The sequence below is a fragment of the Coregonus clupeaformis genome, chromosome 21, assembly GCF_020615455.1.
Source record: "Coregonus clupeaformis isolate EN_2021a chromosome 21, ASM2061545v1, whole genome shotgun sequence".
NCBI lineage: Eukaryota > Metazoa > Chordata > Actinopteri > Salmoniformes > Salmonidae > Coregonus > Coregonus clupeaformis.
Window position 1 is genome coordinate 50,179,134 of NC_059212.1, and position 14,574 is coordinate 50,193,707.

Below are 14,574 nucleotides of genomic sequence, written 5' to 3' on the forward strand. Positions count from 1 at the left end.
TTAGTGTGGTCAGTATGTTAGGGTAAGGGTGGAGGTCAGGGTTAGTGTATTAGATGGTAGTAGGTACTGACCATGGTTGAGATCCGAAGCCGTACCAGGGTTAGGGTTAGTATATTAGATGGTAGTAGGTATTTGGTACTGACCATGGTTGAGGTCAGGGTTAGTAGGTACTGACCATGGTTGAGATCCGAAGCCGTACCAGGGTTAGGGTTAGTATATTAGATGGTAGTAGGTATTTGGTACTGACCATGGTTGAGATCCGAAGCCGTACCAGGGTTAGGGTTAGTATATTAGATGGTAGTAGGTAGTTGGTACTGACCATGGTTGAGATCCGAAGCCGTACCAGGGTTAGGGTTAGTATATTAGATGGTAGTAGGTAGTTGGTACTGACCATGGTTGAGATCCGAAGCCGTACCAGGGTTAGGGTTAGTATATTAGATGGTAGTTGGTACTGACCATGGTTGAGATCCGAAGCCGTACCAGGGTTAGTATATTAGATGGTACTGACCATGGTTGAGATCCGAAGCCGTACCAGGGTTAGTATATTAGATGGTAGTAGGTAGTTGGTACTGACCATGGTTGAGATCCGAAGCCGTACCAGGGTTAGGGTTAGTATATTAGATGGTAGTAGGTAGTTGGTACTGACCATGGTTGTGATCTGAAGCCGTACCAGGGTTAGGGTTAGTATATTAGATGGTAGTAGGTAGTTGGTACTGACCATGGTTGAGATCCGAAGCCGTACCAGGGTTAGGGTTAGTATATTAGATGGTAGTAGGTAGTTGGTACTGACCATGGTTGTGATCTGAAGCCGTACCAGGGTTAGGGTTAGTATATTAGATGGTAGTAGGTAGTTGGTACTGACCATGGTTGAGATCCGAAGCCGTACCAGGGTTAGTATATTAGATGGTAGTAGGTACTGACCATGGTTGTGATCTGAAGCTGTACCAGGGTTAGGGTTAGTATATTAGATGGTAGTAGGTAGTTGGTACTGACCATGGTTGAGATCCGAAGCCGTACCAGGGTTAGGGTTAGTATATTAGATGGTAGTAGGTAGTTGGTACTGACCATGGTTGTGATCTGAAGCCGTACAGGTTAGGTTAGTTATTAGATGGTAGTAGGAGTTGGTACTGACCATGGTTGTACGAAGCCGTACCAGGGTTAGGGTTAGTATATTAGATGGTAGTAGGTAGTTGGTACTGACCATGGTTGAGATCCGAAGCCGTACCAGGGTTAGTATATTAGATGGTAGTAGGTAGTTGGTACTGACCATGGTTGTGATCTAAAGCCGTACCAGGGTTAGGGTTAGTATATTAGATGGTAGTAGGTAGTTGGTACTGACCATGGTTGAGATCCGAAGCCGTACCAGGGTTAGGGGTTAGTATATTAGATGGTAGTAGGTAGTTGGTACTGACCATGGTTGAGATCCGGCCGTACCAGGGTTAGGGGTTAGTATATTAGATGGTAGTAGGTAGTTGGTACTGACCATGGTTGAGATCCGGCCGTACCAGGGTTAGGGTTAGTATATTAGATGGTAGTAGGTAGTTGGTACTGACCATGGTTGAGATCCGAAGCCGTACCAGGGTTAGGGTTAGTATATTAGATGGTAGTAGGTAGTTGGTACTGACCATGGTTGAGATCCGAAGCCGTACCAGGCCAGCTGTAGTATCTGGAAGCCCAGGCCCAGTAGGATGGTGTTCTTATTCCCTATGGAGCGCATCAGGATCCCCAGAACCACCGTCTGACAAAGGGAACATAGCAGGTAGTCAATCAATCGACCAATCAATCAGTCATTCATTACATATATGTCAACTCTGGCTCTGGGACCTATTGCGAGGCAGAATATCTATACTAAAGTATAAAAACAACACAACAAGTGTCAAAAGTCACCAACCTGAGCAACAATTGAGAGGATTCCCACCACAGCTATGAAGGCTGCTACTGTCTCTGAACTGAACCTTTGCACCTGGGGGGAGAAGACAGGTTAGAGGAGACACCTGGGGGGAGGAGGCACCTGGGGGGAGGAGACACCTGGGGGGAGGAGACACCTGGGGGGAGAAGACAGGTTAGAGGAGACACCTGGGGGGAGGAGACAGGTTAGAGGAGACACCTGGGGGGAGAAGACAGGTTAGAGGAGACACCTGGGGGGAGAAGACAGGTTAGAGGAGACACCTGGGGGAGAAGACACCTGGGGGAGAAGACAGGTTAGAGGAGACACCTGGGGGGAGAAGACACCTGGGGGGAGAAGACAGGTTAGAGGAGACACCTGGGGGAGGAGACAGGTTAGAGGAGACACCTGGGGGGAGGAGACAGGTTAGAGGAGACACCTGGGGGGAGGAGACACCTGGGGGAGGAGACAGGTTAGAGGAGACACCTGGGGGGAGGAGACACCTGGGGGAGGAGACAGGTTAGAGGGGAGACACCTGGGGGAGAAGACAGGTTAGAGGAGACACCTGGGGGGAGAAGACAGGTTAGAGGAGACACCTGGGGGAGAAGACAGGTTAGAGGAGACACCTGGGGGGAGAAGACACCTGGGGGAGAAGACAGGTTAGAGGAGACACCTGGGGGAGAAGACACCTGGGGGAGAAGACAGGTTAGAGGAGACACCTGGGGGAGGAGACAGGTTAGAGGAGTCACCTGGGGGAGGAGACAGGTTAGAGGAGACACCTGGGGGGAGGAGACAGGTTAGAGGAGACACCTGGGGGAGAAGACACCTGGGGGAGAAGACAGGTTAGAGGAGACACCTGGGGGGAGAAGACACCTGGGGGAGAAGACAGGTTAGAGGAAACACCTGGGGGGGAGGAGACAGGTTAGAGGAGACACCTGGGGGGAGGAGACAGGTTAGAGGAGACACCTGGGGGAGGAGACACCTGGGGGAGAAGACAGGTTAGAGGAGACACCTGGGGGGAGGAGACAGGTTAGAGGAGACACCTGGGGGGAGAAGACAGGTTAGAGGAGACACCTGGGGGGAGAAGACAGGTTAGAGGAGACACCTGGGGGGAGAAGACACCTGGGGGGAGAAGACAGGTTAGAGGAGACACCTGGGGGAGAAGACACCTGGGGGAGAAGACAGGTTAGAGGAGACACCTGGGGGAGGAGACAGGTTAGAGGAGACACCTGGGGGAGGAGACAGGTTAGAGGAGACACCTGGGGGAGGAGACACCTGGGGGGAGGAGACAGGTTAGAGGAGACACCTGGGGGGAGGAGACACCTGGGGGGAGGAGACAGGTTAGAGGAGGCACCTGGGGGAGGAGACAGGTTAGAGGAGGCACCTGGGGGGAGGAGACAGGTTAGAGGAGTCACCTGGGGGGAGGAGACAGGTTAGAGGAGACACCTGGGGGAGAAGACACCTGGGGGAGAAGACAGGTTAGAGGAGGCACCTGGGGGGAGAAGACACCTGGGGGGAGAGACAGGTTAGAGGAGACACCTGGGGGAGGAGACAGGTTAGAGGAGACACCTGGGGGAGGAGACAGGTTAGAGGAGACACCTGGGGGGAGGAGACAGGTTAGAGGAGACACCTGGGGGGAGGAGACACCTGGGGGGAGAAGACAGGTTAGAGGAGACACCTGGGGGGAGAAGACACCTGGGGGGAGAAGACAGGTTAGAGGAAACACCTGGGGGAGGAGACAGGTTAGAGGAGACACCTGGGGGAGGAGACAGGTTAGAGGAGACACCTGGGGGAGGAGACAGGTTAGAGGAGACACCTGGGGGGAGGAGACACCTGGGGGGAGGAGACACCTGGGGGGAGGAGACAGGTTAGAGGAGACACCTGGGGGGAGGAGACAGGTTAGAGGAGGCACCTGGGGGAGGAGACAGGTTAGAGGAGGCACCTGGGGGGAGGAGACAGGTTAGAGGAGTCACCTGGGGGGAGGAGACAGGTTAGAGGAGGCACCTAGGGGGAGGCGACACCTGGGGGGAGGAGGCACCTGGGGGGAGGAGACAGGTTAGAGGAGACACCTGGGGGAGAAGACACCTGGGGGAGGAGACACCTGGGGGAGGAGACACCTGGGGGAGAAGACAGGTTAGAGGAGGCACCTGGGGGGAGGAGACACTGGTTGAGGAGACACCTGGGGGGAGGAGACACCTGGGGGGAGGAGACACCTGGGGGAGGTAGAGCACCTGGGGGAGGAGACAGGTTAGAGGAGGCACCTGGGGGAGAAGACAGGTTAGAGGAGACACCTGGGGGAGAAGACATGGGGGAGGAGACACCTGGGGGAGAAGACAGGTTAGAGGAGACACCTGGGGGAAGACAGTGAGGACACCTGGGGGGAGAAGACAGGTTAGAGGAGACACCTGGGGGGAGAAGACAGGTTAGAGGAGACACCTGGGGGGAGGAGACACCTGGGGGAGAAGACAGGTTAGAGGAGGCACCTGGGGGGAGGAGACAGGTTAGAGGAGACACCTGGGGGGAGAAGACACCTGGGGGGAGGAGACAGGTTAGAGGAGACAGGTTAGAGGAGGCACCTGGGGGGAGGAGACAGGTTAGAGGAGACACCTGGGGGGAGAAGACACCTGGGGGGAGGAGACACCTGGGGGGAGAAGACAGGTTAGAGGAGGCACCTGGGGGGAGGAGACAGGTTAGAGGAGGCACCTGGGGGGAGGAGACACCTGGGGGAGGAGACAGGTTAGAGGCACCTGGGGGAGGAGACACGTTGGGAGGAGGCACCTGGGGGAGGAGACACCTGGGGGAGGAGACACCTGGGGGGAGGAGACAGGTTAGAGGAGGCACCTGGGGGGAGAAGACAGGTTAGAGGAGTCACCTGGGGGGAGGAGACACCTGGGGGGAGGAGACAGGTTAGAGGAGACACCTGGGGGGAGAAGACAGGTTAGAGGAGACACCTGGGGGGAGGAGGCACCTGGGGGGAGGAGACAGGTTAGAGGAGGCACCTGGGGGGAGGAGACAGGTTAGAGGAGACACCTGGGGGGAGGAGACAGGTTAGAGGAGGCACCTGGGGGGAGGAGGCACCTGGGGGGAGGAGACAGGTTAGAGGAGGCACCTGGGGGGAGGAGGCACCTGGGGGGAGGAGACACCTGGGGGGAGGAGACACCTGGGGGGAGGAGACACCTGGGGGGAGGAGACACCTGGGGGGAGGAGACACCTGGGGGGAGGAGACAGGTTAGAGGACCTGGTCATTGTGGTTGAAATTCACTGCTCAACTGAGGGACCTTATTGTATATGTGGGGCACAGTGATGAGGTAGTCATTCAAAAATCATGTTAAACACTAGTATTGCACACAGACTGAGTCTATGCAGCCTGTGAGACTTGTTAATCACATTTTTTACTTCTGAACTTATTTAGGCTTGCCATAACAAAGGGGATGGATACTTACTGACTCAAGATGTTTCAGCTTTACATTTTTAATTAATTTGTAAAAATTTCTAAAAACATAACTCCACTTTGACATCATGGGGTATTATGTGTAAGCCAGTGACACTAAATCTCAATTTAATAGATTTTAAAAATCAGGCTGTAACACAAAATGTGGAATATGTCAAGGGGTGTGAATACTTTCTGAACGTCCTGTACATGTACAGTCCACGTTAGAGTAGATCAAATACATGTTAAGGTAGACAGACAAAGGGCTCACAGAGGTTATACACAGACCCTGAATCCCATATCAAACCCTACCTCCTAGGCAGTGTTGATTTTGGATTCAGGGAAAGGGCTAAACTCCCCTCACTGGGAGATGCTTCCTGTTTTCACAGTAAGAAATATTTCTGTGGGCAGTGATAATAGTTTGCAAACAATGACTAGAATTGAATTCCAACTGTCACAAGACATTCAGCAGACAAACACAACAGATACTTATATGAGAAGTCTCTCTGGAGGAATTCTCTCCACATTCTTCACACTCCTCCTCACAACCTTGAAGACACCACAGAGGCGCTGTGGCTGGTGTTCCGTTAACAGCTACTGGTTGTCCTTGAATAACACAAGGGCCTTTTCAGTGTTTACTGGTAGTGGATCTATTTGTCAGTCAGTCAGTGGTTGAGTACCAAAATGTCACCATACTCCCTACATAGGGTTCTGTTCAAAAGTAGTGCACTATGGTCAAATGTAGCACACTCTGTAGGGAATGGGGTGCCATTTGGGACACAGAGAGCTAGACTGGCCCAGGGGTCTACACTAACGTTTTCCCACTGGTGGCACTGGTGCTACAAACTTTTTCAGTTGATGGCACCAGCACATTCTTTGGGCGCACACATTTTTATATGATATTGACCTGACCTGTATCCCATAATGTAACTGCATTCCATACAGAACCAGGCTAATAATGACTAGCCATCTTTTAAATATGCATGCCCCTTGCAGGGCTTGACATTCAGGTAAATTTGCAAAGGGGCACTCTGGGCCAGTGCCAACTGAAAGCTACTGGCCAGAATGAAAATAATACTGGCCCAGGAAAGTGGATGATGCGCGCATCATTTAAATGTCATCTTTAATTTGCGGGCTGAGCAATTATCCTACAGCCTATAATAATCTACCTTCTGTACAACAGGTGGCTGGTGGCACCTTAATTGGGGGGGACGGGCTCATAGTAATGGCTGGAACGGAATAAATTGAATGGTATCAAACAAGTGGTTTCAATGTGTTCGATAACACTCCATTCCAGACATTATTATGAGCAGTCCTCCCCTTAGCAGCCTCCTGTGCTCCATACACAAAAAAAAACCTTGTGGAACAGCGGGGACTGTGAATAGACACACACGCATACATATAGACACTCACTCTACACACACACGTACACATGGATGTTGTATTGTAAATATGTGATAGTGGAGTAGTGGACTGAGGGAACACACTAAATGTATTTGGGTAAAGTGTTATGAAATATAATGTCATGTAATATTTTAAATTGTATATAACTGCCTTATATTGCAGGACCCCTGGAAGAGTAGCTGCTGCCTCATTAATAAATACAAAAATAATATTTTAACACGACGATATCATATTTACATTGATCGTTTGGAGGGGAAAAAATAAAATCCTTGCGCAATCTCAGAGGGTTTTATTGTTAGTGATTTTGAACAGTCGCTCTCCAGTTGTAGGGCCCTATAAAATCAGTTGTATCTTTTGGTAAATCTTTCACAGTTTTATTTTTCCAGGTTTCCGAGTTGTCCTATATTATTCAGGTTTCCAGCCCCAAAGAAATAATCACAACAAATGGATGCTCTAAGTCCACAACAATGCTTAAACCACATCAGGAGACTACTTTCAGGTCTGGGAACAATACAACACAGAGGGTGTCGTTGCCCTTTAACTCAATTGTGTACCTAGCAAGAGACTGTTGTGTTTGGCTAACACTGTTTTTGTACTGTACAATGTAGGCTACATGTGATGGCAGAGTTTTCTAAACAAATTCCATCCGATTGATACAAATCCTCATTATATAATTCTGCCAGGTAGGCCTACTTTGCAGTCAACATTTAAAATGGGAAGGTTTTTTTGGGAAAGCCTTTAGAAATGTTTATTCAAACAGCGCACGACTGAATTGAGAATCGCATTGATTCAACCAAGACTTTGGACCAAACTTTTTTGAATACCTTGCTTGCATACCCATTGCTATGGGGGTGCCACAGGGTTCAATTCTTGGGCCGACACTTTTCTCTGTGTATATCAATGATGTCGCTCTTGCTGCTGGTGACTCTCAGATCCACCTCTACGCAGACGACACCATTTTGTATACATCTGGCCCTTCATTGGACACTGTGTTAACAAACCTCCAAACGAGCTTCAATGCCATACAACAATCCTTCAGTAGCCTCCAACTGCTCTTAAACACTAGTAAAACTAAATGCATGCTTTTCAATCGAACGCTGCTGGCACCCGCCCACCCGACTAGAATGACCACTCTCGACGGGTCTGACCTAGAGTATGTGGACAACTACAAATACCTAGGTGTCTGGTTAGACTGTAAACTCAACTTCCAGACTCACATAAAGAATCTCCAATCCAAAGTTAAATCTAGAATCGGCTTCCTATTTCGCAACAAAGCCTCCTTCACTCATGCTGCCAAACATGCCCTCGTAAAACTGACTATCCTACCGATCCTTGACTTCGGCGATGTCATTTACAAAATAGCCTCCAACACTCTACTCAGCAAATTGGATGTAGTCTATCACAGTGCCATCCGTTTTGTCTCCAAAGCCCCATACACTACCCACCACTGTGACCTGTACGCTCTTGTTGGCTGGTCCTCACTACATGTTCGTCGTCAAACCCACTGGCTCCAGGCCATCTATAAATCACTGCTAGGCAAATCCCGCCTTATCTTAGCTCATTGGTCACCATAGCAGCACCCACCCGTAGTCTGCGCTCCAGCAGGTATATCTCACTGGTCATTCCCAAAGCCAACACCTCCTTTGGCCACCATTCCTTCCAGTTCTCTGCTGCCAATGACTGGAACGAATTGCAAAAATCTCTGAAGCTGGAGACTCTTATCTCCCTCAATAACTTTAAGCATCAGTTGTCAGAGCACCTTACCGATCACTGCACCTGTACACAGCCCATCTGAAATTAGCCCACCCAACTACCTCATCCCTATATTGTTATTTATTTTGCTCTTTTGCACCCCAGTATCTCTATTTGCACATAATCTCTTGCACATCTAGCATTCCAGTGTTAATACTATTGTAATTATTCTGCACTATAGCCTATTTACTGCCTTACCTCCATAACTTGCTACATTTGCACACACTGTATATATATTTTCTGTTGTATTTCTGACTTTATGTTTTTTACCCCATATGTAACTGTGTTGTTTTTATTTTTATTTTTATTTTTTTATTGCACTACTATGCTTTATCTTGGCCAGGTCGCAGTTGTAAATGAGAACCTGTTCTCAACTGGCTTACCTGGTTAAATAAAGGTGAAATAAAAAAATAAAAAATAAAATTGCTGTTTGAATAAATCTTGATAATAAAAAAAAGAAGCAAATTAAGAACAAAAACTTACTCGACCAGCTACATTTATTTCACTGGCACCCAGCGACCAATAAAAAAAATAACTGGTGTCACACTGCCATGTCAAAGGGCCGCAAATGCGAGTGTTTTGGGCGCAGTTTTGAGCACTGCTGGCTGACTACTTCTCCAACTGTAGTTAACTAGGGACAGACTAGACCATGTTGACGACACTGTAACAGTTCCCCTACTTGGCCACTTTCTAAGGAGTTTGTGGGGAGTTCGTTGGAAGGCCTTCAGTGAATAGACAGATATGAAGCAGACCACATTGTACTATTTTTGTACTCCACTATAAATTTGCTGATGCATCACTGAATCTACCCACCAAAATAGGGGATGAGGCTAGGGGTTAGGGGTTGGTTTGATGCGGCTGTTACCATGATTACGGATAATCCTGAATGAAATCGTGAATAATGATGAGTGAGAAAGTTAGACGCACAAATATCATACCCCCGCAAAAATGCTAACCTCCCCTGTAATTGTAATGGTGAGAGGGTTAAGCATGTCTTGGGGGTATGATCATTGACCCTTTCTCACTCATCATTATTCACGATTCATTCAGGATTAACCGTAATCATGGTACCATCCACATTCATGTAGAAGTGTTTAGAAAAATATGATATTCTTATTTACAATAAAAGTGACTCCAAAATGACACAATACATTATTTACCATTCATTTCTATATTGGGCACAAAATAATCTGAAACAAAACCAAAAATAACAGCAACTGCATCCAACAAATGTGTAGAGTCACAAGCCTGATGTAGTCATTGCGTGCTATGAATATGGGACCAAATACTACACTTTTAACTACTTTAATACACATAAGTGAATTTGTCCCAATACATTTGGTCCCCTAAAATGAGGGGACTATGTACAAAAAGTGCTGTAATTTCTAAACGGTTCACCTGATATGGATGAAAATACCCTCAAATTAAAGCTGACAGTCTGCATTTTTCCAAATTGCTGGACTACAGAGCCAAAACAACAACAAAATTGTCACTGTCCCAATACTTCTGGAGGTCACCGTTTGCCACACCATACCTTAAAAGAGCTGTTATCCTCAAATGATGTGCCTTGCTCACAAAAATTAAGCAGGACCCGGCTAACCGGTCTGTTTTACCAAACTCTCTTTTTGGCAAGATTAACATCCTTCCTCAATTAAATTGTTTATTCCAAAGTCTTCCCTGTCACCTATCAGTCCTTAAATATATATATTATACTTTTTTTATGTGAATGCCAGTATCTCTAAATATTTGTGGAACAATAAGAAACCTAGAATCAAATTGAACAAACTAATTAAGCGTAAGGACTTGCGAGGGCTCTACTATATCATTGGCCTGCTCACATCAAGCACGTGTTTGTGCCTAGACAGATGTGACTCACTTTGGGTTGGGATGGAATCAACAGAATGTCATTCCAAGTGCCTTATGTTCGTTACCATTTATTAATAATTGTGAAAAATTCTGGTCTCATCTGACCATTTAATAACATGTAATACACGCTTAGCTTGGAGAGATGCAAGGAGATACTTGCAGAATCCACACCATATATCACTCTGGTCACCGATTACTCTTAATCCTGACTTTCCCCCAAATAAGGGACAAATATGTAAGGACAGCTGTAAATATATATATATATATATATATTATTCATTTGTATGGTTGTTTCATTCACCCACCCATTTTGTAGAGGGCCAGAATAAAGTGGTTAAACAATATTTTCAAATTACTGTGGTTGGAAAAACTGTTTTTAATTCTACTGTTCGGAGGGGTTTAATCTGACACATTGAGATACAGTGGGGAGAACAAGTATTTGATACACTGCCGATTTTGCAGGTTTTCCTACTTACAAAGCATGTAGAGGTCTGTAATTTTTATCATAGATACGGAATCTAAAACAAAAATCCAGAAAATCACATTGTATGATTTTTAAGTAATTAATTTGCATTTTATTGCATGACAAGTATTTGATCACCTACCAACCAGTAAGAATTCCAGCTCTCACAGACCTGTTAGTTTTTCTTTAAGAAGCCCTCCTGTTCTCCACTCATTACCTGTATTAACTGCACCTGTTTGAACTCGTTACCTGTATAAAAAGACACCTGTCCACACACTCAAACCCCTCCACAATGGCCAAGACCAGAGAGCTGTGTAAGGACATCAGGGATACAATTGTAGACCTGCACAAGGCTTGGATGGGCTACAGGACAATAGGCAAGCAGCTTGGTGAGAAGGCAACAACTGTTGGCGCAATTATTAGAAAATGGAAGAAGTTCAAGATGACGGTCAATCACCCTCGGTCTGGGGCTCCATGCAAGATCTCACCTCGTGGGGCATCAATGATCATGAGGAAGGTGAGGGATCAGCCCAGAACTACACGGCAGGACCTGGTCAATGACCTGAAGAGAGCTGGGACCACAGTCTCAAAGAAAACCATTAGTAACACTACGCCGTCATGGATTAAAATCCTGCAGTGCACGCAAGGTCCCCCTGCTCAAGCCAGCACATGTCCAGGCCCGTCTGAAGTTTGCCAATAACCATCTGGATGATCCAGAGGAGGAATGGGAGAAGGTCATGTGGTCTGATGAGAAAAAAATATAGCTTTTTGGTCTAAACTCCACTCGCCGTGTTTGGAGGAAGAAGAAGGATGAGTACAACCCCAAGAACACCATCGCAACCGTGAAGCATGGAGGTGGAAACATCATTCTTTGGGGATGCTTTTCTGCAAAGGGGACAGGATGACTGCACCGTATTGAGGGGAGGATGGATGGGGCCATGTATCGCGAGATCTTGGCCAACAACCTCCTTCCCTCAGTAAGAGCATTGAAGATGGGTCATGGCTGGGTCTTCCAGCATGACAACGACCCGAAACACACAGCCAGGGCAACTAAGGATTGGCTCCGTAAGAAGCATCTCAAGGTCCTGGAGTGGCCTAGCCAGTCTCCAGACCTGAACCCAATAGAAAATCTTTGGAGGGAGCTGAAAGTCCGTATTGCCCAGCGACAGCCCCGAAACCTGAAGGATCTGGAGAAGGTCTGTATGGAGGAGTGTGTGCAAACCTGGTCAAGACCTACAGGAAACGTATGATCTCTGTAATTGCAAACAAAGGTTTCTGTACCAAATATTAAGTTCTGCTTTTCTGATGTATCAAATACTTATGTCATGCAATAAAATGCAAATTAATTACTTAAAAATCATACAATGTGATTTTTGTTTTAGATTCCGTCTCTCACAGTTGAAGTGTACCTATGATAAAAATTACAGATCTCTAAATGCTTTGTAAGTAGGAAAACCTGCAAAATTGGCAGTGTATCAAATATTTGTCCTCCCCACTGTATATTTGGAAGAGAGACATTGGGAGTGCATTTGGTGATGAGGACTGGACTGCTATCTGTGAAAGGGTCTACCCCAAATGCACCTCTATAAGCATACAATAACTATGTTTCATTATTTCATAGAACCTACTTTACACCTGTTTGCCTTAATTTGTTTCAAATGTCAACAAGATACTGGCACCTTTATGCACGTATTTTGGAATGAGGTTCATTTACAAATTCAGAAGATCTTAGACAATTTGCTCTTTCACCGAACGTATAACTACTTTATTTTGACTAACATTTTATTTGATCCCGACTCTTTTGAACATCTGTTTAATACTCGTCTATTTTGAAGGTCCACACCTGAAATACTGTCTGCGAGGATGTGGCTTTCAGCTTTCTACTATTATACAGCCCCCCCAAAAAAACTCACTTTTGACCTGTACGAGGACTGAAAAGTTCTGGAAAATCTGGTCACCATTATGGTCATACGTAGAAAGCCTGCCATAAATGCCACATAGAAGATACTGCTGTCTTTTTATTTTACAAATGCTATTTTTTTCAAATATGTTTTTTTACTGTATTTTTACTAAACTCCATGTACTACATCTGTGTGGTACACAAAATTGCTCAGAAAACCTGTGGGGCTAAATTAAATCACACGCGGGCCAAATTCGGCCTGCGGGCCACCAGTTGGAGAACCCTGTAGGGGGTGAGGCTAGGTGTTGTCAGTACCTGTCTGAGATAGAGAAAGAAACTGGAGTATTGTCCGGCCTCAGGTAGGTAAGACAGGAACACCGTGATGCAGATGAGAAGCACCGTGGAATCCTGGCCCACCTTCCGCAGGGACTGGAGAGGACACACACACACAACACACACACACACACACACACACACACACACAACACATTAGATTCAGATGAATTTTGTTGTCATAAACACAGATTGATTGTCCTGTTCCTAAGAATTATTACACTATTCATAGTTGCACGTTACTTCGATATTGTTTTGAATGTTCGTTTTAGGACTGATGCCCAACTGAGCAGTCTACTCAATGCATCCTCATAAGGCACTGATGAAGATTTGGTCTTAATTCTAAAGAAGGCAAATAATTAGTAGGAAAACCTTTTGTCATTATTTTGATTTGACTTTAGATGCAGTATAACGTTGGCTATCCAGCTAATATTGAGGAGAGATTTTAGATAGCTAACGTTAGCATTGTTAGCTATTTTTGACAAACTTTGCTAGCTAATGACAACATTGAAGTGGTTTAAAGTACTTAAGTAAAAATTCTTGAAAGTACTACTGAAGTAGTTTTTTGGGGTATCTGTACTTTACTATTTATATTTGACAACTTTTACTGTACTACATTCCTAAAGAATATTATGTACTTTTTACTTCATACAATTTCCCTGACACCCAAAAGTACAAAAGTACTTTGAATTCTTAACAGGACAGGAAAATGGTCCAATTCACACACACTAATCAAGAGAACATCCCTGGTCATCCCTACTGCCTCTGATCTGGCAGAACCCACAAAACACAAATGCTTTGTTTGTAAATTATGTTTGAATGTTGGAGTGTGTCCCTGGCCATCTGTAAATTAAAAAATTTAAAATTAAATTGTGCCGTCTGGTTTGCTTAACATAAGGAATTTGAAATGATTTATACTTTTACTTTTGATACTTAAGTATATTTCAGCAATTACATTTAGTATTTTACTGGGTGACTCACTTTTACTTGAGTCATTTTCTATTAAGGCATCTTTACTTTTACTCAAGTATGACAATTGGGTTCTTTTTCCACCACTGCAACATTGCCATCTGTCTAAAGTAAATTAGACAACATGATGATAGCAAAGTTGTTTCCTACTAAATGTGTGCCTGCTTTATCAATATCATCATAATCCAAAGCACCTACAGTGTATTTTAGACAACACAGTCAATAGATCCGGTTCAAAGTCATTAGCCCCAGTTCTACTTTTGAGCATCAATATGAATGTGGCGTCTGTAGAACGTTGATAACAATGGCAACGACGCAATCCGAGTGACGGAAATGCAACCCATGAATAGTACTCACAGCGAAGGGGGTCAGCCTGCTCCCAGGAGGTAGTATAGTACATTATTATATAATATATTAGTATATACAGTTAGGGAAAAAAAGTATTTGATCCCCTGCTGATTTTGTTCGTTTGCCCACTGACAAAGAAATGATCAGTGAGAGACAGAATAACAACAACCAAATCCAGAAAAGCGCATGTCAAAAATGTTATAAATTGATTTGCATTTTAATGA

At 45.7% G+C, this 14,574-nt stretch overlaps 1 protein-coding gene across 1 annotated transcript in view; it reads right to left on the reverse strand.

Moving 5' to 3' along the window:
* Positions 1 to 14,574, reverse strand: part of mfsd14a2 (major facilitator superfamily domain containing 14A2) — a 49,139-nt gene that overhangs the window by 13,922 nt on the left and 20,643 nt on the right. The window contains exons 7-9 of the mRNA XM_041842452.2: positions 13,016 to 13,129; positions 1,892 to 1,963; positions 1,626 to 1,738 (exon numbers count right to left, since the gene is read on the reverse strand). Coding sequence (XP_041698386.1) covers positions 1,626 to 1,738; positions 1,892 to 1,963; positions 13,016 to 13,129 — 299 coding nt within the window. The remainder of the gene's footprint in view (positions 1 to 1,625; positions 1,739 to 1,891; positions 1,964 to 13,015; positions 13,130 to 14,574) is intronic.